Source organism: Antedon bifida, chromosome 6, assembly GCF_963402885.1.
Source record: "Antedon bifida chromosome 6, ecAntBifi1.1, whole genome shotgun sequence".
Lineage (NCBI taxonomy): Eukaryota > Metazoa > Echinodermata > Crinoidea > Comatulida > Antedonidae > Antedon > Antedon bifida.
In genome coordinates, this window is record NC_136231.1 from 4,563,689 (window position 1) to 4,586,841 (window position 23,153).

Sequence of the window (23,153 nt, forward strand, 5' to 3'; positions counted from 1 at the left end):
AGTCACTCGCTGTTGAATGCGTATGAAAAAAAAGAAAACAATTTTAACTGAAAACTTCGTAAAAATGAACACAAATTTGCTCTTTGGTATTAAAATAATTTATTATTAATGTTATATATTTATGCACACACGTATTATGTTCCCGTAACCTTTAAAGTACAATTAAACACGAGAAAACAACGTCCAGGGTCCTCGTCCAAATATAGCTAGCTCAGCCTGGGAGTAGCTGTTCTTGTCAAAGACACCGGTATATTTTTATAATATCAAGCACGCATCTCTTTCTGTATATCTTAAACTAATTTATGATACAAAACCTTAGATAAGTAATTAACTAACTTAAATTATATTTGCGGAAGATAGTATAAATGTTGAATAAAATGTTGAAATCAAAACAAAATACTGTATACCCAAACCTAGACTCGAACACGTTAACAAAGTTATTAACAAAATGTAAAAATGATAAAGCTTCTTTTACCGTATAGGTTTATACTATATTTATACGATCTATCACTATACATATTCTAAACCACACTAAGGATCTCGGATATCTATTATCAAACCAAGGTAGAAAACTAAGTAAATGTAATCTCGTACTAAGCATGGAGGAATTAGCACGGAAGATTACGTGTTTATTGAACTAGAGTATATTTAATATCCACCTTCCCTATGGAACTTGGTCGGAGTGTCCGTACACAATTAATTGGACATCACGTTTTGGCTTCAGTATTCAGTAGATTGTTTGTATAATTTGTGAATATGATGATGAGATCACAATTCAAATACAGTAAAAGTCCCGTAACTGTCCGAAAACATAGTAACATTAAAAATGAACTACTATTTAAAAAACTTTCAACTTAAAATTCTAATTCTTCTAATTCGCTTATACCATGGTGGAATTACTTTTAGTGCTTAAACTGACTGCTGAATGCGTACCAGTATTGCATCAGATACTACTTACAGACATAGGAAGTTGTTATAGTTTATCATTATTTAATAACTGTCGATCGTTTATTATTAGTAACCCATGCACTAAATTTCAAATCACCTCATACGGTGGAGTGATTGCCGATTCGGGGCTTTTCTTACTCGACCTATATGCCTACATAAAATTACTGAATGTATAAATGTTAATTGAAAGAGAAACCATTGATAATGATGACATTTTTAGAGAGAACTGAATGACTAATTATCAAGGGTTTCTTTGCTCAAGCACCATTGATCCAATTTAATAATAGTAGTAATTTTGTTAACTAAACAATAGGAAATATGTGCTAACACTACAGCCAACCCCTATACAGTGACACTGTTGGGTCCCAAAGGTATCTCCTTAATAGGTTTAAGCCTAGTCAGTCAGATCTAAAAAATTATATTAATAATAATATTTAAAACCATTTATAATAATAGAATATATATATATAAACATAGACATAGACATCACTTTATATATTACTTAACATTTCTTTTGTTATCTTCCTTAACAATATTGTTGTGTTACAAGATTTCATTTATGCTCTAAGGCTCCTAAAAAGACAAAACAAGTTAAGTTTATGTCAACAAGTAGGCTGTAAACCATTAGAAAGTCAAGAAAGATTTACAAGCACACTAAACATCTACATAGCACCAGTACAGTTTTCACTGTATATATTCACAATATACATATTTGCATAAAAAAGTACTTTATATAATAAAAATGAGTTGTTTTTAGGTGATAATTTTGGATTTAACTTTCTGAAATGAAACATAAGATTAGCAATTTTTCAATAATCAGAAAACTAAAAATCTCATTGTTCCAAGGTTTGAGAAGAAACTGTTGTACAAATGTAGGCTTGCGGTACACCATGTTATTTCCTAGATTGGTACGTTTTGGTTGCGTCTTCTACCAGCCATCTCCTGAATTAATGATCACTAGAAAGCATTTCCACATTACGCCAGAAGACAATTGCAGAAGCTGAAACACCCAGTGAGATATTCTCTACTTGATTTTGAGGAAACTACAGGCTGCACTGGGAACCTTACTTTAAGCTCTGTCTACATTATCAGACAAGTTTGACAAAAAAATGTGATGTGCCCAAATATGGTAGTGATATGCCCGAATATAGTAGGGATATGACATCATCATGTCCATATATGGGCACATCACGTTTTTTGTCACATAAAATTTGATAGTGTAGACAGAGATTTACTTGACATTGACTCATGAAGTTTTAGCCACAATCTATAACCAGCCTTCTTGTGTTTCATTTGATTCTTCTGCTATAGATTGTTCTGATATGTTCTCAACAGAGTCAGGTTGTAAGAAGTCCATTGGTAAAGAATAACACAAATAATAAACACTAATCTGTATCGGATACTCTGCTGACGGATCCATTTCTAACACAACCTTTTCCTGTAAAATAAATAATAACATCCCAATCAATGAATGTACAGCAAATACAAGAACCACAAGACTCTCTCCAAACCAAACTTGTCTTGATGTCCAAAAGGACCAACATTCTTTCCTTGCCATTAAAACACACAAACAGGTCCCATGTAAACATTGGATCACCATTGGTGTACATTTAAAATAACATACCTCCTTGATTATCTAGGTGAAATGAAGGGCTGAGCTTAATTTGATGTCCTATCTTTTACATTACAATTTGGGAGTTTAGGAGGGACCCGGGCCGGCTGCCACCATCATTATCAAATTTATGAGAAATAAACTCTTGCAGGTATAGGAATAAGAAATGTTTTTCATGGTAATCGCAAATAAAAAAATTGTTAATGAATACTTACTTGATCCTTTTTTAGATCAAGATATTTTAAGCCTGATGATTTTGTATATTTACTATGGCCTTGGCTATTGTATGTTGTCACTGTAACTCTAAAAAAAAAATACACATAAATAAACACTAATATAAAACAGTATTTCACACCAATGCACATACAAACCCACAAACAGCTTTAACTAAGCCAATAATATCTGGTACAGTTAATTCTGTCAAAACATACACAAACCAACGTATTCTAAAATGTCCCAATTCTTCAATGTATTTAGTTATGATGATGATGATTATTAAAACTAGACTGTACAGTGATTATGATAATGAGACCCAGGGATAGTAATGACAATAATAATTATGATAATGTGACGACAGGATAACAATGATTATGATTATGACAATGATAATGTATAATCAATTTTTAAAAATACTTACTGAAACATGATTTTCCTACTTGGCTGTAAACTAACACTGTTACTAACATGGTGTGTGTTGGTGTTTTATGATAATGAGACCCAGGGATAGTAATAACAATAATAATTATGATAATGTGATGACAGGATAACAATGATTACGATGACAACAATGATAATGTATAATCAATTTTTAAAAATACTTACTGAAACATGATTTTCCTACTTGGCTGTAAACTAACACTGTTACTAACAGGGTGTGTGTTGGTGTTCCTCTTAAAAATCACTTGCCTACAATATAAATAAAACAAATGTAAGTATAAGTCTTCTCACATCAAATGAGAATATCTCAGGCAGTGGAATTGAACAAGAGTAATCCTTGTACAACAACGAATGGAGTCCATCAGAGAGAATTTGAACTTATGACCCACCGTCAAATTGTACAATCTTTTACGATATATTTGTACCAGAGTACTTCTAGGACTGGAAGATTAATTAAACATTTATTTATATCATTGGAAGCAGAAATCTACTTTCAACGATCTGTCCATCTGCAGCTGCAGTTTTGTGTAAATTTTAATCAAATAAAACAAACCTTTTAGAAAAAGTTAACAATAAATCAACTCCATAGTTAAACCCAGTCCACCTCCAACAATACTTTAACAAAATAAATAATATAATAATAAATTATTTATAACAATGCAGATTTTGTGCAATTATTGTACATATTTATATTGTTATTTGTTATATGCTGTTCGTGTATTAATTTTGTTTAGAATTTTTATTATTTGTATGATATTCAAAGTAAACTTTGTAGACATGCTAGGCCATAACAACATTGTAAAGGAAACACATACAGTACTACTGTAGACACACACACAGTGTTAGGCCAGGATAACAGTATAAAGTACACACACCTACTAAGGACAGTTTGTATGTTATATTACATTTGAAACAATGGTGACATATGGATTTATTGACGTGTACCTCTCCTTCCTTTGATATAATGCGACCACATCTCATTGCATATTTTCTAAATTGCTCTGGTGTCAGTTCCGATTCAGTTGGTCTGTTAAAACATAAACAATATTTCATCAAACCTATTCTAAAAAAATATGAAGTATTCATCACTACTAATGTCAACAGCCAGTCAATAACTACCTATTAGGGATTTACGAAACATGATGGGAAGCCACAGGACGGTGCTCATGAATAATTTATGCATGAGCTTTAACAAAGTGGGCGGAGCTTAGCGTCTTAACTTCTTAAGAACGATAAAGTTGCCATTTTCCCTAAAACAACTAGAAAAAATGTATATATAACCTTAAATACCAGTTCAAATTACACTTAAACGTGGAATTTTCAAAACTCTAAATAATATTTGAACTTCTAATTTAATTGTTTAATGAAATAACATTTTTATTGGGTTAAAATGGCTGTGTTAAAAGCGTTTGAATGCGAGGCCCTAGCTAGGAAGACTAGGCCTATGCTGTATCACCAGAGCCAAGCGATTAAGAAGGGCCCCACGCCACGAGACAGGTGAGGAGGGATCGGAGAGAGATACAGTCGGTCGTCGTCTTCGCGCAAGGGTACGTAACTAATAAAACGGTTACATCGACTGTATATGATTTTAGCAAACACATGATATTCGTTGTTCTCCCCTAACTGTCGTGTTTCATAAAGTCCCTAATGTCTTTAAAAGATGGTTATTTAGAAGAGTATAATTTGAAATTTAGTAGTACTTTCGTAACTGACTAAACCCAGGAGCATATGGGGGCCTCTGAGCAGTGCCCATTAAAATATGTCGAAAAAAGGCTAAGAAAGTCCCAGGCATCCAGTGTTGTAGGGTTAGAGTTAGAGTTCCTAAACCAGGGGCCTCAGACCTCTGCGTTACGCTTAAAACAGATTTAATATTCATTAATAAAGGCACATATTAATTACACATAAATAATAAAAATGAATAAGTTGGAGATTGATTGAGGAAGTTCAATCTAGGCCAGAGGCAGTGGCAGTATGCCTATTAGAATTGTTCACAAAAGTTTTGATTCCTCACCCTTTATCTTGTCCTTGCTCAACACACAACATGTTTTGCCATTGCTGTTTATACACTGGAAGTATCCAACCTAAAATAAAATATATTGTTACATTACTATTCATCTAATACAATATATTCACTCATTACAGTGTCATAATTCATTATTATTATTATTATTATTATTAGCTAAAGGTAGGTATGGCAGAAACAGAGAACAGAGCTGTTTGGGTTCAGATTGAAGTCATCATCTAAATTTGTGTGTAAATGACAATCCATAACATGGTTAGGTAAAGTATACAAAAACCATGTATTCTACAGCAGTATAATAATCCCCAGTAATGCTTATTCTCATCTTTACCTCTCAATTCTCAAATAATAAATAGGAAGAAAAAATACTCTGTCGCCACATTCACTTTTCACACTTTGGGAAATATTTATCGCTAAAATTTAAAAATTGTGAATAAGTGAATACCACTTAAGGGATATTGTTAAATATTATTTGACTTACAATATATAGTATTAAACATATTTAAGTGAAATATCTCAGTTAAGTGTGAAGATGGTGCTAGCTGTACAAAATCTAGTATACACTAATATAGTAAGTTTGAGGAATATTTAAAACCAGAGCAACCTGTACTATAAATTAGCACTATTAAATTAAACATTATTGATAAATACATTTTATAAAGAGATGAATTAAACTTTTATTTACTTGGTGGGATAATCTTGTCTTTGTCAATGAGTCGCGTTGAAGACAAGTCATTGATAATATGATGAAGTCGAACCCCTCTAAATAAATCTTCATATATTTTACCAGCGTCTGAGTTTAAAAATTCACCAGGTTCTAAAAAGAAATAGGCAATAAATTATAACAACAATGAAATCTGGGAAAAGCAGACGATACATTATATGTAAGTGTTATAATGTACAGTATTGTTGATATAAAGTTTGTGGTACACCACGTATATTAGTTCTGAAAAGAACTGTTGAGTTTCTCAACATTTCGATCAATATGCATTGATCGTCCTAATATCCTAATATATGTGGTGTACCGCAAACTTTATACCAACTTTGATTTCGCCATGCAAACCTTCAAACAATATGTTATAATGTACAGTATGTAAGTTTGAGTAAAGATTCTAGATCTTGGATATAAACACTCCTGTTCTCAATGGAATACTTATCACAATAACATTCTCGATCGATGATACCATTAGGACAAAGTTATGAGCTCACCAGGGGCTGTAAGCCCTACATAACTTTTGAGTTACTGTAATTTTCATATAAAATGATCCACATAGACCAATCCTTAATTTTGTGTGCAATTTATTTACTTCTATATTTACTTAATATATACATATATTAGTTCTGAAAATAACTGTTGAGTTTCTCAATGTTTCGATCAATATGCTTTGATCGTCCTCAGGAGTGAGAATGTATAAAATATATAAACAGAAGTGAGTTTTTCTTTTTAGCCTAAATTAGATTTACATATAGACCAATATGCCAACGCACTACAACCCTTAATTTTGTGTGCAATTTATTTATTTCAACAATATTTAACGAGGGTGGTCCATCCATTCACAACAATTCACAACAATACAATTTGACAAGAAAATAACATGAACTAAAACAGAAGTGTTTCTTTTAAGCTTAGTAATTAGATTTACCTTTAAGGCTCCTAAAGTAGATGTCAGCATCTTTAGCAAGTTGTTTGGTTTCTCCATTCCAATGTGGCGTTAACTTTAAATATACATACTATAGAATAGAAGAGCAGAAACATTAATTATTGATCGAACTACGAATAATATACATTAATGACATTGCAGAGAATAATTTGTTCCAATAGCCTCTGATAGCTTCAAGGAGGTATTAATTATATCTCTATGGTGGGACACATGAACAAGCAACAGTATTAAATGGTTACAAAACAGTATATAACTTGTATAAGGAGACACCATTGGGACCTAATAATGTGTTCCCTATAGGCGTGTAACCTAAATAGGGGTTGATTGCAGTGTTAAAATATATATTTTTGCTTGCTCCTTGCACAGGCAAGTGCCCTCATAATAGGCGTGTTTTCACCCAAATAGAATCGTCCCAAAGGAAAGCTACAATTGTTATTATTATTTGGAACACAGAAACAACTAGTATGCATTGTACAGCTATAGTTGAACTCACTGCTGAATAATAGTGCTATGCATAGGTGTTGACCCATTACATTACCTTTTTAATTAAAGAATAAATATCCATTTCTACTTGTAGTACAAACAAGCTAGAAGATTTGATTAATGACTTCATGAGATCAACACTGAAAATAAAGTACTGTATGTTAAAATTATACATCACAAGTTTAAATATATCTGATTGGTTATGGTACTGTCTATTTCCAACCATAGCCATGGAATTGTCTTTTTATAGGGGAGTGTATGAATTAAATATAGGCATTAAGCATTTCACTGTACTGTGTTGCACGAAACTACCTAAGCCTTCATGTAGCTTGTAATGGGCTCAAAGCTAAGTTAAAGACGATGGCTGGTGGTGTGTGGTACAGTATATCAAATATTGACTTGGGTTTTACCAGAATATGAGTAGCAACTAAACTATACTTAACTACACCTAAATGCTTAGACTTGCCCAAAGTCTGTATTTATTGTCTTTTTTATGTTAGTCTGAAAACAAGCTCAAGTAGTATACGTATGAAACGCCATATGTGCCAAAATATTTATCTTTTTATTAATATTAAGTCTGGAACCCAGACTACAAAATGCTGTGAAAAACAATCATAAAGTCTAACAATCATATATTTCCTTTTTGTTTATTGGTTAATCAGAGAAGAACTGAAAGTGACAAACTGGTTTGCGTAACAGGATATTATACATATCCTAGTGATTACTAATACTATTCATTTTTTTCTACCTTATTTCTTTTAATAATGAAATGTTGGTCGTCATCATAAGATTCCTTTCCAGCCATTCAAAACAACTATAGTAATGGAGATAGAGATATTAGGATATTAATTCAGATTCATGATTGTAAACTGGCAGCTTACTTTGGTCATAATAATATGCAAAATAGTAAAGTAAATTGTTACTTTAATTTATGCAAATAAACAACAATATTAAAGTAAATACTGTGGTAAAAATAAAGAAAAATAAGACTCGTTTAATTGACAAAAACATTAATAAACAAAAATATGGTAATTTATTTATTTTTTCATCTGGTTTGAAGATACGACCCTATTATTAGGCGAACGCCACCTAACAGTGTGCGTTTTGCTTAACAATTATAATCATCACTCTGAAGAAAGTGCTTGTGAAAGGAGCACTGAAACTGTCAGTCAGTAACTAATTTTGGTTTGTCAAAATAGATTTTTAAAATAAGTGACCTATGTTAGAATGGTGTTTTTTGTTGTTGAAATGTATGAGACACGTGGCAGCTTACCTTTGTAATGTCTGTTGTATTCCGTACATAGAAGATGAGATATAGTATGAACAGACTGTATTCAGACTGTAATGAAAAGTTTAGTCTTAGTTCTGCTGTATTTTAAATCAATCTAATATGGTAAACTTCCACATTTCATAGGGTTAAGAGGTGTAAATTAGAGGGAGGGAGGGGGGGTGAGAATTAGTTGTAGACAAGTGGCAAAGATACATACTGTACATTTAATACATTACAATTAAAGTAGATAAAATTGTTATTTTTTTATTTTGACTTTACAACTTCAATTACCATAGCGCCATAACTAAAATGTTCTGTTGGCCTAAACTTAAATTTCCCCCGACCCCTCCCAAATTTAAATATGGGCTTATATCGAGGTCAGTATAGTATGGGATTACATTTATCAAATAATTACCATATTGTGTCAGTCATAATGTCTGAACATTGCTGAATCAATCCATCCTGAAAGAACAATTAATGTTATACAAAATCAAACCTGTGATATTACATGGATACAATAGTTTCAGTCATTTTTAGTACCAGCATATGTGTCATTGTTTATTTCATTATTATTATTTCATTAACTCTCCTTCAGCTACAAGGCCCCTTATTTCTACAATGATCTTCCTCTATCTATCTGCAATTCATTATCCTTTTCCTCATTCAAAACTAGACTTATGACTTTTCTCCAAACTATGTATCCTTTTCCAGACTTTAAATTGTAAAATATTAGATATAGTAAGTATATATATTTATTATTTTTGCTTAATTTAAAGACCCCTTCTCTGCAATTTTGGACGTTTTTTGGAAAATAATACATATATATTACTTTAAAAACATTAAACCATGTCATTCCTTGTCTTAAATGTACGTTGTATGGTAAATTATGATAAAAAGTGAGAAACAATGCACTACCTAAGTAGCTCGCGGCGATCGACCTCTCGTGGACGGTCTTAGGCCTAGCCTAGCTAGGCTTAGTTTTGTAGGCCTAGCTGGTAAACATCGGTAACGTACGAACATCGTAAGCTAGCTATATACCTAGCCTGACGTTGTATAGTTGCTGCATTAATTGTCTTTCTATTTTTGCCAGACTCCGTTGATACAAATTGGGGAAAACCCGGTATTTTCGCTGAAAAGTTAGGAGTCTTCCATTTGTTTTGGCCTCACGATCGATCGAAAACTGGGCGAATTACAGTTGAAAAACAAAAATATCAATCCGCGCGCAATGCATTTTGGGATTTATAGCGGGCCGCTATAATTATTAGAATCAACTTATTTTTCACATTTTTAACCGTTTAAAGACGAAAAAAGTTATCGCAATAGGACCATATAGTTTTATTTTTACATTAAATATAGTTTGTGATCTTAAATTAGATCTAAAAAACGTAGGGAAGGGGGCTTTAATTTATCCGTTATTTACTATATTCAAAATTTTCTTATTCAGATTTTTAATTCTCATTTTATTTATTTTATTTTAATAGGCTTTTGTTTTTCTTTAACTTTACTGTTATTGTTGTATTTTGTGTATTGTATCTGTTCTGAGAGTCACAAATGATCAGCAATTGCTGGATGGATCACCCTCATTAAATATGGTTCAAATAAAAATAAAAATTGTTTGTTGGCAAACCACAAGCAATAGAATCTATATGTCAAAAACAATAGAACCAACTGAGTAAAGTTAGTAGGGCAAACAAAAGAAAGTCTTGCTCACCAATCGTTATCCAATTGCATTAAGTGGTCTTATTTATCTTTATTTACTTGGCAAAGGAGGAGAAGGGGTAATAGTGCTACCATGAAAGGATATTTTATTCCAGGGTGGTTATTCACTTTTGATATAAAAAGGGGATGACAAGTCCTACTGACTGTACAGTAACTTTAGGATACACTTACTAGTTGTAGTAGTGATGATGCGGCTAGAACTGATTCAACTTTTGATGGGTCAATGACCACTTCATCTTGATATAACGATCCAAGACAAACATCTAATGCTGAAAACAATAAATAGAAATGAGCACAGTGATATTTGCTTGATGGTAGTATGGGTGGGTGAACACGCCTAAATAGCTTGACCGTTCCTATCTTTCTGTGCAACAAGACTATAAATAAAGTGATGTAATTGTAATTAAATGAAAACTTTTTATGCATACTTTTTTTAACAATACAATGTTCTTTGATGAATTGAGCAGAAAGTGCAGGATGCCATTTTACACACTGAAGCAGTGCAGGTGTAGCAAGTTTTTATTATAAGGATTTACTGTAAATGATACCTTCAATGTTAATGTTAGCGTCTGGTATATTCATGTCCACTTCTGTCAAACTGGACTCTTTCCATGATCCACTAAACATACTAGAAAAGTATGGTGACTGAAATAAAAGAATTTAATTAGTAAAATATTTAAAAAAACAATTGAAAAATACTGTATTTCAATCTACGAAATGAAAAGATGAGTGTCTTGGTATCTATAGACAAATAAACTAAAATAACATTTATACTTTTATAATAATAATATTTAAATGGATTCTGCACTCACTCCATACATATTAACATTCAATTACAAAAAGTTAAAAGAAAACCTTATCAAAGAAAATTAAACAATTATTTAATAACTAGTATTATATAACACCTAAATAAATTCTTGTCATTTGATTAGACAATTGTGGGTCACATGGCGTGCAATAGTACGCACTATTAAATGATCATTATTATTATTATTATATAGTACTAGTAGTAACTTTGACTAATATTACCTGACATAAGTATAACTTGTGTAGTTTCCATGTTTTACCAAGTGCTACTATTGAGATATCTGAATTTTCTCCATTTACAAAAAGGGTTGTGAATATATATTTGGATGTGGATTTCAACCGTTTCCTGTAAATAATAATAATTTAAAAAAAGGGACTACAAAAATGGGTTTAACAGTTGGCCTTACTGTCCATCCAATTCACGCTCAATTAAGTAAAAATAGTTTAATCATGGAGGTAAATTACCTCCATGGTTTAATTATTAGTATTTTATTTGTATGTACCTGAATATGATGGTCAGGAAGCAAAGGAAATGCTATATAAAATAAGTATAATATTTTAATCAATTGCATTAATTGAGTGGTGGAGCACGCCTACTACTCTCTAGGCCTAGGGCCTAGGCCTACCTATATATTATAGTTAGTACTACTAGTAGGCTAAGCTTGTTTAAAATCTGATATTCATGTGAAACAAACAGTGCTTTAATGTTTGAGAGCCGTAAATAAAACCTACAGTTTGTTGACGCAACAAAATACTGACCTTGTTGGTGGCTTATTATAGGAAGGTCAACCACACCAGCCAGTAGGGCTGGGCCGACAGGACAGGCCAAATTCATGATGATTGGCCTGCATGCTGCAGCCTAGCCGTTTAAAGTTTCAAGTCAATATTTATATAAATACGTTACCTTTTAGGGGTGTGTAATACCTCTTCAAAATCATCATCGACTTGACCCTCCAGCCGCCGTTTTTTTAAATTAAATTTGTTTGAATTGGTTGAATTACTATCTCTTTCAGAGTCACTTTGTGCCGATCCTGCAACGTAGTTTCCCATTTTTTTGTTATGAATTTTAATTTTTACTACGTAATAGACTTTCGATCCAGACGTCAAATAAAACATACACAGTAACATACTAACATGAGGTAATTTCGCAACATTGATTAAAGATGTATTGTCGCCCTGAAAAAATAATTCTTAAACATTTTTTTTTAATATTCCAGATTAATGTAACACAATAGTTATCCACTTTGACCAAAAATTGGATTAAAAAAAAATGCATTTACCTGAAAAAAATTTGATTTAAAGCAAAAAATGGTCAAATTGGCTGCCAGCCAATGGATTTTTGCTTGAATTTAACCATTTATTTTGTCATTTTATAAGTGAAAACATTATTTTTTTTTCTTTTTTTTTTTATTGAAAATTATTAACTTTATTAAAACTACAAAACAATATATTGAACGCACGGCATACCAAACCGTTTCGTACACCTGCGATGAAAATATAAATTCAATTTCTTTTAAAATTGAGGGCGGCAAACATAAAATTTACGAGATCGAATACAGGTTGAAAAAAAAAATTAAATAAAAAAAAAAAGATGTTAAATGTGCTCTCCCTGCCTCAGCACTAAGGCGCTGGCACAGCCTTTTGGGGTCCTTTCCAGCACATCACCAGATGCCTTGATGTTGTCGCCTCATGATGTGTGGTGGAAAGGGGGACGTATAATTCTGTGAACCCCAAACACAGTTGATCGCATACCTTTAACTCTATTCCACCGACCAGCATGGGAATCGAACCCACGACTGAGCTAACAGGTCGTTTTGGTTAAAACAAGGTTAATATGTATAGTTATGAAGAGAATATAAATATAAAAATAAATAGAAATTGATTTAATCCACATCGTCCCTGGATTGGCTTGACCCACCAACTTTTCGCTTAACAGCCGAACGCGCTAACCGATTGCGCCACAGAGACATATTGGTTAGAATGTTTTATTGTTTTTAATTTGTGAAATTTATATAAAGAATAAAATAGAAATTGAGTAAAATCATATCGTCCCTGGGTAGGCTTGAACCACCAACCTTTCGGTTAACAGCCGAACGCGCTAACCGATTGCGCCACAGAGACATATTGGTTAGAATGTTTTATTGTTTGGAAGTTGTGAAATTTATATAAAAAAGCACAGTGTATTAACATACAAAAATTCAGTGACTTTATGTGTATTTTATATCACTGCGCTCCACCGGTGCTAAACTTGATCCACTGGACCAGTTACCGTAGTACTATTTCTATTTCGGAAGTAAATAAAGGCATAAATGGCGCTCCGTAGAGAAGTAGAGAATGCTCCATCGTCAGAATGACGCTCTCTGAATATACCTCGTAACACACACGCTTTTATTAACCAGCCGTCTTTCATTAGGCCTGTGTACTGATGAAAAGGGTAAAGGTAAATCTTTCTTTCGTAAATTAAAAGATATATTAATAAAAATTAATAAAATCAAATTTAGAATAGGACATTTTGTCACTTTTGCGCAAAAAACCCCCAAAAATTAGGCCTAATTGAACTGAACACCCAATGATTTCTTTTGTTTGGTAAATAACTAACAACTTGTTAAACAAAATTATTTCAGGGAAATATGTAGGCCTACAGTTAAGTTAAAAAATAAGACCCACTTTACTTCATAACTTTCTAGGGAAGGAAATTAATTATTATTTATATCTGAAAACAATATTAATACTATTGAAAATTTAATATTTTTTCATATTAAATTCATGAGAAAGTTTTTTATGATCTGATTCTTGTATGGTTATTTTCAGTTAAAGTTTCCTAATTCGTTTCACATTTTTTAACCTCAGTTCTGTCGCGTACTATTGTAAATGACAATCGATTTAGCGGTATATCAGTAGAACACCTTCAAGGCTTCGTTAACAATTTAAATCCTCATGACTAAAGATAAGACAACTTCTTTATTTGTCTCAATCGATTCTTTTCTTCTCATACGGTCGGGTTTAATTAGTTCATATATAAGGTATACCTGTTACATTATTGTGTGTAGCCAACATCAATGCTTTCATCCTGGTTTAAGTAGCACTTTGGAAAAAAAACAATGAAACTGCATAGGGACTGTAATCTTGTTATTTAATTAATTCTTAAAATTAACTTACTTCTGTATATAAAGACTCATGTGAATAACCATTGAGTGAACATTATCCGTTGAAAACCAATGTGTTAAGAATAAAATGCATTGATGTTTTCAGAAGTTCATTCAAGACTATTTTAGTCTTATACTATAGACTATTTTAGCCATATATACTATAGCCTATTAGTACGATTAAAATAAGAGGCAATACCAAAACAAATTGATAATTATAATTATTTGTTAGTTTATAAATACTGGAGTTTCTATAATACTAGACAGATTTAAATGTTCACGTTTATTTTTTTTGCCAGTAGATGAAGTCGTAGATCTCATAAAATTTGGTTCGGTTCTTTTATAAATTGATTGAGAATTACGTTCTGCAATAGACCGCCCGGTGATCGATACGTTCATTTTTTCTTGTAATTTTTTTGAACCCGAATCCGTCGTTTTTGGTCGTACAGGTAGTAAAAGAGTCTTTTCTCGGCGGCGGGTTGTTGGTGGTGCAGACGAAGCATTTGATCGCAGCTCATGCATGTAGGTAGAAAGTTTGTCAGCGGAACTAATATTAGACATTTCTGTTTGATTACGTGTATGTTCAGCAAGTTGCCTTCTATACATTTCCAAGTAAGATGAATTCGATATTTTTGGTGATTTTGAATTTGTTGTTGCTCTACTCACACTGCTATTAATTGGCTTGCCACAGTCAAGTTCAAAGGTAATACGTTTCCGGGATTTTCGTTTTGCAGATAGTCGAGATCCATTTATATTGGTTTTACCAGATTCTTCCCTGGTTTTATTCACTAAGCGGTCATCAGTTTTGTCTTTAGAAATGTTAAGTCGTCTTGCCAACGAAGTCACTTCTTTGACATTATCAATCGCTGTAAAAATTTCAGAAATAGATTGTCTCCGTGTTCTATTTCCTGGTAGACTCAGGATCTTACCACTTGAAATGTCCAAAGAGGAGTTCTTGTCGATAGCATCTCCATGGTCAAGAGTTATCTCTCTTTCACCGTCGTTTTCTCCAAGTTGCCTGTAGTGGTATATCTGGACATTATCAACAGGAACAGTGGATAATCTTCTGTTAGATACCTGTTTATATTGGGTCATAGCAGCCCGTTTTTTTCGAGCAACAGCTCTCGGCAGTAAAGACGATAATTCAGCAGGGGTAGGAAGAGAAATCGAGCGTTGTTTTCCCAAATAGAACGGTTGATGTTTGTTTTTTGGTAATCTGGGTTTCAAACAATCTTGTGATGATATTTTCCATATTTGTTCATGAGAATTACGAATATTTAAATCCCGTTCTTTTTCTAATTCTCGTAGCACAGTCGATAAGTGTGGCTCGTAAGTTCGATTTCGAGCATAAGTTTTCGAAAATATCCGGTTCGAATGTTTCTTTAGTTTGTCGAGAATTTGACGATACGAATTTCCAGGTTCATGTTCCATTTTCTTCTAATGCAGCCACCGAACTTGACTGAGAAGCACTTAATAAAACGAGCAACCTTTAGTCAGTATGCTAACAATAAGTTGCTGAAAAAACAAATCACTTCTGTTATCCATGCCATAATCAGGCAATAGACGTTCCTACACGTTAATCGTAATAGTAAAAACAATCGTTAAATTATCGATCTATTTTACACAGGGACACGATAAGAAAGTCCGAATGTCTATAGGTCTACACTAGAATGATCTACAACAGTGTCTAGATCAACAATACACAAATCAATGTACTGTAGTTGATCCACAATTGAGTCAGAAGTTACACCTTCTCTTGTTTAAATGCACGTGATGTGCTAACATGCAGCAGTAGCTTATAGATGTAGATGTGGTTATAAGGGCTTTATGTGGCTTGAAAAGAATGAATAGGCTTGAAACTGAGAAGACGTTTTAACGACCAAAGCATAGATGTCTATTGTTATTATTGTATTAGTAATTCCAAAAAACAAACTATAAAATCTTTCTATAGAATGATTAAAAACTATTTACAATACATTTATAAGAAAAAAACATTGTATTACAGTAGGTTAAATAACCATAGTCGACTTCGTTTCAGCGCCACGGACTACGCAACTATCGAGAAAGTCATTCTGCGCATGTTCGGTGGCATTTGAGAATATTTCGCGTCGTGAAAACGAAGATTAAATAGTAGTAGTTTTAAAAATGCTTGAATAATATATATATAATATATAATAATATGATTTAAATTATAGCAATCGAAGGGGATACACGTCAAGAAAAATGTTCAGGGCTCAACCAGTAATCCTTAGAGACCTCCAGTAGCTCTGACGACACAAAAAGTCGTTGGAGACATGTACACCATCAAAATGTAAAATACAAAACTATTACTTTCAACGAAAAAAGAGTATCTCACATTTATTACGACAGAAATAGAATTTGTATGCACATTTTAAAAGGCCTCAATCGCACATGAAGCCATTTGTACTACCCTCCAATCATGCTTTGAAAAAAAAATCACACGTATGTATCATGCATGCAAGCTTACTTAATACCACTATGTATAAAAATTAGATTAGTAGCTGTAGATGCCATTAAAAACGCCAACTAAATGACTGTTTTTTAACCAGAAAATCCTTGATATAAATGTTACCATATTGAGAATTAGTTTCCAAAATACTTTGTGATATAGCATACACAACAGAATTAAAAATAACGTAGAAAACCTGTAGAGGAATAACGATAATCTCAAGGATATTCATTTAATCTAGTTGCAACCAAGGTAAAAAAAAAGGGCATTTCCCATTTTCATATCAAATCTAGGGATGAAATAATTATACACATACAAAATTGATTGTATCATCTTGTTTACTGCAACTTAATCTACACATAAAAACATAACATTATACGGTAAAAGTATTTTAGCGGACAGCCCAATATTTCTGTAGTTTATTTCTGTGCATTTTATTGTTCCTGCATCCAACCTCATTAATTATATTAAATAGATTTTATATTTAAAGAAGTAACACAGTTTGGTAAAGGCTACACAATGATATACCAATAACTAACACCAATTATTTGCTGCTATAAGTATTGATATTCACCCCAAATGGTATTGTGTAGGAAGACAGCCGGCTTTCACAACTTTTGACAAAAACAAGATATGGTGAGGAACAAAAGGGTATAATCTTACATGGAATGGGTCATTACAAACAATTAGCAATACAATTTACAAACTCCCATTTCACTAGAAACAAACCAAATAATCGCACAACAAAAATGTTGAATTCTCTGATATGGATAATTATACTAAACAGTTTCAACTACTTTTAACCACGTGTAATAGATATATAGAATGACATACTTTTGGAAACAGAATTGTCAAGTGCTTTCCAATACCTGTTTTCATATTAAAACTGTTTGCTGTTAAACACTTGTTCACTGTGCTACACCATTACAGAGCATTTTAATAGATTTCTTTTAAACAGACTTTGGAGCAGATTTTGCCAGTTTAATCTTGATGTTGTGTTTAAAGGAAGTAGTCTGGAGTGCGTCTTGTCACATGTGGTTCTCCTCTACGTGGTGCTGGGTCAAACTGTAAGCTGAAATGACAAAAAAAGACCAAATTGAACAACTGTCTATGTCATATACTTAATTTTACTAAAGAAATAAAGCTCTGTCTAAACTAGTTTGACAAAAAAAGTGTGATGTGCCCAAATACGGCAGTGATCATGTCCATATACAGGCACATCACATTTTTGATAGTGTAGACAGAGCTTTAGATAATTAACCAAGTTCTATAGAGGGTGCAATAATTTATCCAGAGCCATATAATGAAGCCACATTTAAAGATTAGAAATGGAGAGGTCTGTGTTATTTCAATTCACAATCTTTTGCTCAGAACTAACTAATATACTATATATATAGACCAGGAGTGATTTTTAGGACTTACAATGAATATTTAAGTGCATCGTCAAGTTCCATTATAGCTGCTTGGTTTCCACATCTGTAACAATAGTTGGGTGCGCTGAAAATGGTTACCACATTTCTATCATGACACCAATTGTATCCCTGTATATGACAAAAGTAAAATAGAATTAATGATGTACCACAAAGTGAATGTAAAATGGTCTTGCACAATGTAGAATAGTCTCTTTACTGGTGTGCAGAAGCCAAAATTAGTGTTATTATCAACAATATATAGAAAAAACAGAGAAGAAAGAAAGTTCTCTATTATGCAAATGAAATAAAAGTGGGACATGCCCACAAAAATCATACACATGTTTAATTATTTATGGCAAGCCAATAATGATATCAAACAAAATAATATATTTGAAAATGTGTTTGGACTCACTTCCATAACTAGTTGATGAGCCCTTGATATAAGAGTAAGTCCATTAGTATGATTAAAAGTTTCAGAAATGTCCTGTCCAAAGGTGTAACCAGCACCTCTTGGTGATATACCCCAGCCACCACGGTCATCTGGGTCAGACCATAAAAGGTCGCACATTGGTCCCTGGAAAATCGAGAAAGCATTGGTTGAAATTAATCAAAACAGAATATTAACAAAGTATTTTATGCAAGACTGATGGCCAGTTACTTTGCATAATACAACACACAACAAAGCTTATTTCACACAGATGGTATTTTCTGTCCATGTATGAATTCTCATTACACGCACATTTCCAACATCATAGAATGGGAAGATACATGGTTGAAACAAGGATGCTGAGCTCCGGAGATTAAAGGGTCTATCTGTGGCTGCGACACAATCAGTTCCGCGCCCTTTAACAGACACCGAGCGCCGCAGACATAAGATCAAAGGACTGTTCCTATCTTAGCGAGGTGAGAGCTCAGTGTCCTGTTGATAGATTGCATTGGTTGAAACTAGTCCTCAGTTTTCACTAGCCCACCAGGAACGATGATTGATTGACTGGCCCTGAATTTTTACCATGTTATCAACCAAGTAAAATAATTTGAAAAATAGTCCTACCTCATGTGGAACTTCTTGTAACCGATCCAATGCTCTGATGTGATCCAATGTGTCAATTGAAGGTGATAAGCCACCGTGTAAACAGAATATCTGTAGAGATGACAAAAAAAGAATTAAAAAATTGTTACATGTTTATGTCTTGTCATAATGTATTTCTGTGAGGGTCCCTAATAATCAGCTTTGGCTGGATGAACCACCTTTATTGTATATTGTTGAAATAAAATAAAAATAAATAAAATAAAAACTGTCTAATATTGTATATAGGGACTTAAAAAAAATGCTGTGTAAGCAGCACATTTAAACATACTGTACATAATTATTAACTTTAAGAATTATAATATATAACAATAATTACCTGACTGTCAACAAGTGCTGTTAGAGGGAGGAAATCAAATAGATCTGTAAAATATTTCCACACATTTGCGTTACCATATTTTCTTAAACATTCATCATAGAATCCGTAAACTTGTGTGATTTGTCTGCTTTCATGGTTTCCTCGAAGGATGGTAATTCTCTCTGGAAATCGAACCTGTAATAAACAAAAATAATAATAAATTTTGGAATTAACATTTACAATATTAATGCATTGCAATCAAGTAACAACATACTATAAATAGTATATCCTTGTATTATAATTTAAAGATATTAGCAAATATTTATTTAAAGATGTATTGTCCCCCAAAAACATGAAAAAGCAGCTAAATTCAAAACCCCCAAACTATTACTGTATGTTATGGCATATTCAAAAATATTATTTATTCAGGGGGACAATATATCTTTTAAACAAAACAATAGTCTTGTACTTACCTTCAGGGTAACTAAAAGTGAGACAGTTTCAACTGAATAATAGCCACGATCAACATAATCACCCATGAATAGATAATTAGTATCTGGTGATTTACCACCGATTCTAAATAGTTCCATCAAATCATGGAACTGACCGTGAACATCTCCGCATACGGTCACTGGACATTTTACTTCTTGCACATTAGATTCCTTGGTAAGGATTTCCTTAGCCTGACGATAAATTAGAATTTTCAACTTCAATAATAAAATATACTACAGTAGTAAAGTATGTTTGACAATACATAAATGTAAAGTTGGTAGCTCTGGGGAAATGAGAACACAGTAAAATACTTTACTTCAAAAGGTAAGATGATTTCACTGCTTTACAATTGACAAATATATCAATGTTGTAGCAAAGGTATATATACTAATATTATGGTAGAGATTTTAGATCCGGAGCTACCCTTTTAAGGAAAAGCTGTGCATTCAAATATAGTATTATTAAAAGATAATAGAAATTATTACTGTGCTATTCTTTTTATATTTTAGTTCGCAACAAATTATTAGTGTACTGAGTGAGTGATTCATTGATCAATAGGTTAATTTAAATTGTTATACATGATGCAATCAATATTTTATTGGTCCAAAGTTCATAGTACACTAATGTCCCTGCTGCGTTTTGTAAATATATTCTTCAATCAGGGAGGTACAGTGTAGCACTTCAGTGGATGACCTTTACTTTATTATTTAACGCAAATTCATACATTTTAATTACTATTACGAAAAAGTTGTTGAGAAATCAAGAAATAACATTTAGTGGGATATACAGTAATCGTTACAGTGTAGCCTAGCCTAATAGGCCTACCAATTCTTTAAAAACTACTGTATTCTGTAATTTAAAATTCTACATACACAGTATGGGGTTATTCACAATTCAATTTAAAATAAAGAAAAGGTTTATGGGCTACTATGCGAGTCTGGGAACTAGGCCTAGTAGTAACTGCTCTCGAGTCTCAGCCATCCGACTGGAGTGGGCCTATAATTATTAATTTAATGGTAAAGTCTTTTTAGTCTCTCTAGGCCTAATTTATATTGTTATTTAAAACTAGGCTAGTTAGGCTACTATTAGTTTTCTACTGCCGCCGTAGCTAGCCTAGCCTAGCCTAAGCTTGACCACGGAACTACACGGTACTCGGCCTAACTAGCTAGCAATGACACAACCGCTAGGCCCAGCCAAGGCCTGCCTAATTAGGCTAGGCCCTAGAGGGCCTAGGCTAGGCCGTATGATCAAGAAAAAAATTACCTTTTCACAGAGCTGTTTTACTTGACTTTCTTGTAACTGTTTACATTCATTTAATTGCTCAATCCAACCGTCATACTCTTTAGCAGAATTCTTGTCTGCAGCTGTCATGATTTTGAGAATTATTTATATTGTTTGGAAGTTTTTAAACTGCACTCGCATCAATTTGTTGTCAATTTTCGGTGTCGTTTATTAAAGGGGAAAGGAGCGGTTGAATGTTAAGACAAAATGGCGATATTACGTCATGCGGAACTGCCGTTGGTGGCAGTATGGCCTGTTTTAAAAATGTTTTTAGAGAGTCAGAATTAATAATGGCTCTGATGTTTTTCCGGTAGGCCTGTCTACTCAGCTATTAATTAGTTATTCAGTCTCAAAGATTATTAACAAAATGATTCGATGGATTTTTCGATACTTGGTATTTGACACAAGATATACAACTGTTTTAACCAAACTATAAAAATCAGCATAGCTATAAAGTTATATTGCAGACATGAAATAGTCTCAGATTTATTTTTACAATACATATATTATTTGATATATTTTTAACAATACATATATTTCTGTTTCATAAATGCAATACAATTCAGTAATAACTAACTATACTTACTAGTAATGGGTAGCATAATAATTCGCACCGAAGAGGTATAGGCTTATTTGATAGATAATTCAATTTTCTTTATATCAAAAAAATAAAATTTTATATTAAATACACATATAATTCTAATAAATTCATGTTAAGTGCTTAAAATCAGCAAATATAACACATTTCAATACTATAACAAACGCTAGTGATGTTAATAAATTACAAAGTTAGTGATTATAAATAGAATTCTTTTACATTTTTATAAAATATTGTTATTATAGCCTACAACATAATAATAAATGTAAATTTTCGAACAATTTCACAAAATAAAATCTTTTACAGCCAATAGTTTTTGAGATTATAGAAATGTGTACTACCAGTGCAGGTCAAGGTCAATAAAAAGATTTTAGATCACTTTCTTGAAAAAGTTTGTATTAGACTGAATAGAAACATATAACTTCAGATTAATTTGAGCCCTATTTAAAGTTTGTCCAACTTTTAGTTACGGAGTTATATGATATGTAGGTCAAATGTCAAAAATGGCAAAAATGTCCATTTTTGGACAAACTTTTCCATTAGAACGAATATTAATATGCATCTTCTACATAATTTGACACTAAAATTATTTCATTTAGTCTAAGTATTGCAAAGATATGGCCATTTTGTTTTCAATGGGTCAAACTATTCAAATTTAGGTCAGAGGTCAAAGATAAATTTTATAAATTTGACAACATGGGTTTTTATAACCAGCAAATATTCATAAAACACAATGTTTACACTTTCCCCATGAATTGCACACGAAAATACATAGGGAACTTGACGAATAGCTATAAGTTATATTGCAGACATGAAATTGATTTTTACAATACATATATCATTTTATATATTTGTTACAATACATATATTTCTGTTTCATAAATTCAATACAACTATACTTGCATTACTAGTAATGCAAGTATAGTATAATAATTCGCACCGAAGAAATTTGACCCGGCCGGTTGTTTAGTGTACTACGGTCCGCACTTTTAATCAATACAATACCGTAGTTAGGGCATGATTATACTACAATATTAAAAGACCACAGAAAACTTTTAACATTGTAAAATTGTCATAAAAAGGTCTTTTAAATATACGATGAATGGACAACAGTAATTAAAGTTAAAAATTACCGTACCGTCCAATTGATGGGTCGCGAAATTGTTTCCGATACTGAAACTTTTTATCAAGT

At 32.4% G+C, this 23,153-nt stretch overlaps 2 protein-coding genes and 1 non-coding gene across 3 annotated transcripts; all 3 read right to left on the reverse strand.

Moving 5' to 3' along the window:
• Positions 1-88: 88 nt before the first annotated feature.
• Positions 89-12,228, reverse strand: LOC144844311 (germ cell-less protein-like 1). Its single transcript, XM_078701158.1, has 16 exons — positions 12,082-12,228; positions 11,400-11,523; positions 10,919-11,015; positions 10,542-10,639; positions 9,067-9,113; positions 8,655-8,720; positions 8,130-8,195; positions 7,437-7,521; positions 6,881-6,968; positions 5,923-6,054; positions 5,229-5,298; positions 4,163-4,244; positions 3,771-3,832; positions 3,383-3,466; positions 2,776-2,863; positions 89-2,386 (listed from the first exon to the last, which is right to left on the reverse strand). The coding sequence occupies exons 1-16, from the start codon at positions 12,225-12,227 to the stop codon at positions 2,216-2,218; spliced, it is 1,506 nt and encodes a 501-aa protein (XP_078557284.1). The 5' UTR covers position 12,228; the 3' UTR covers positions 89-2,215.
• A 996-nt stretch (positions 12,229-13,224) lies between these two features.
• On the reverse strand, positions 13,225-13,298 carry Trnan-guu (transfer RNA asparagine (anticodon GUU)). The gene has a single exon. It is a non-coding gene; the product is annotated as a tRNA-Asn (tRNA).
• Positions 13,299-16,650: 3,352 nt separating this feature from the next.
• LOC144844316 (serine/threonine-protein phosphatase 2A catalytic subunit beta isoform) lies at positions 16,651-21,561 on the reverse strand. The gene is made up of 7 exons (XM_078701163.1): positions 21,346-21,561; positions 20,064-20,273; positions 19,612-19,785; positions 19,257-19,346; positions 18,618-18,779; positions 18,216-18,334; positions 16,651-17,865 (listed from the first exon to the last, which is right to left on the reverse strand). The coding sequence occupies exons 1-7, from the start codon at positions 21,451-21,453 to the stop codon at positions 17,793-17,795; spliced, it is 936 nt and encodes a 311-aa protein (XP_078557289.1). The 5' UTR covers positions 21,454-21,561; the 3' UTR covers positions 16,651-17,792.
• Between the last annotated feature and the right edge of the window lie 1,592 nt (positions 21,562-23,153).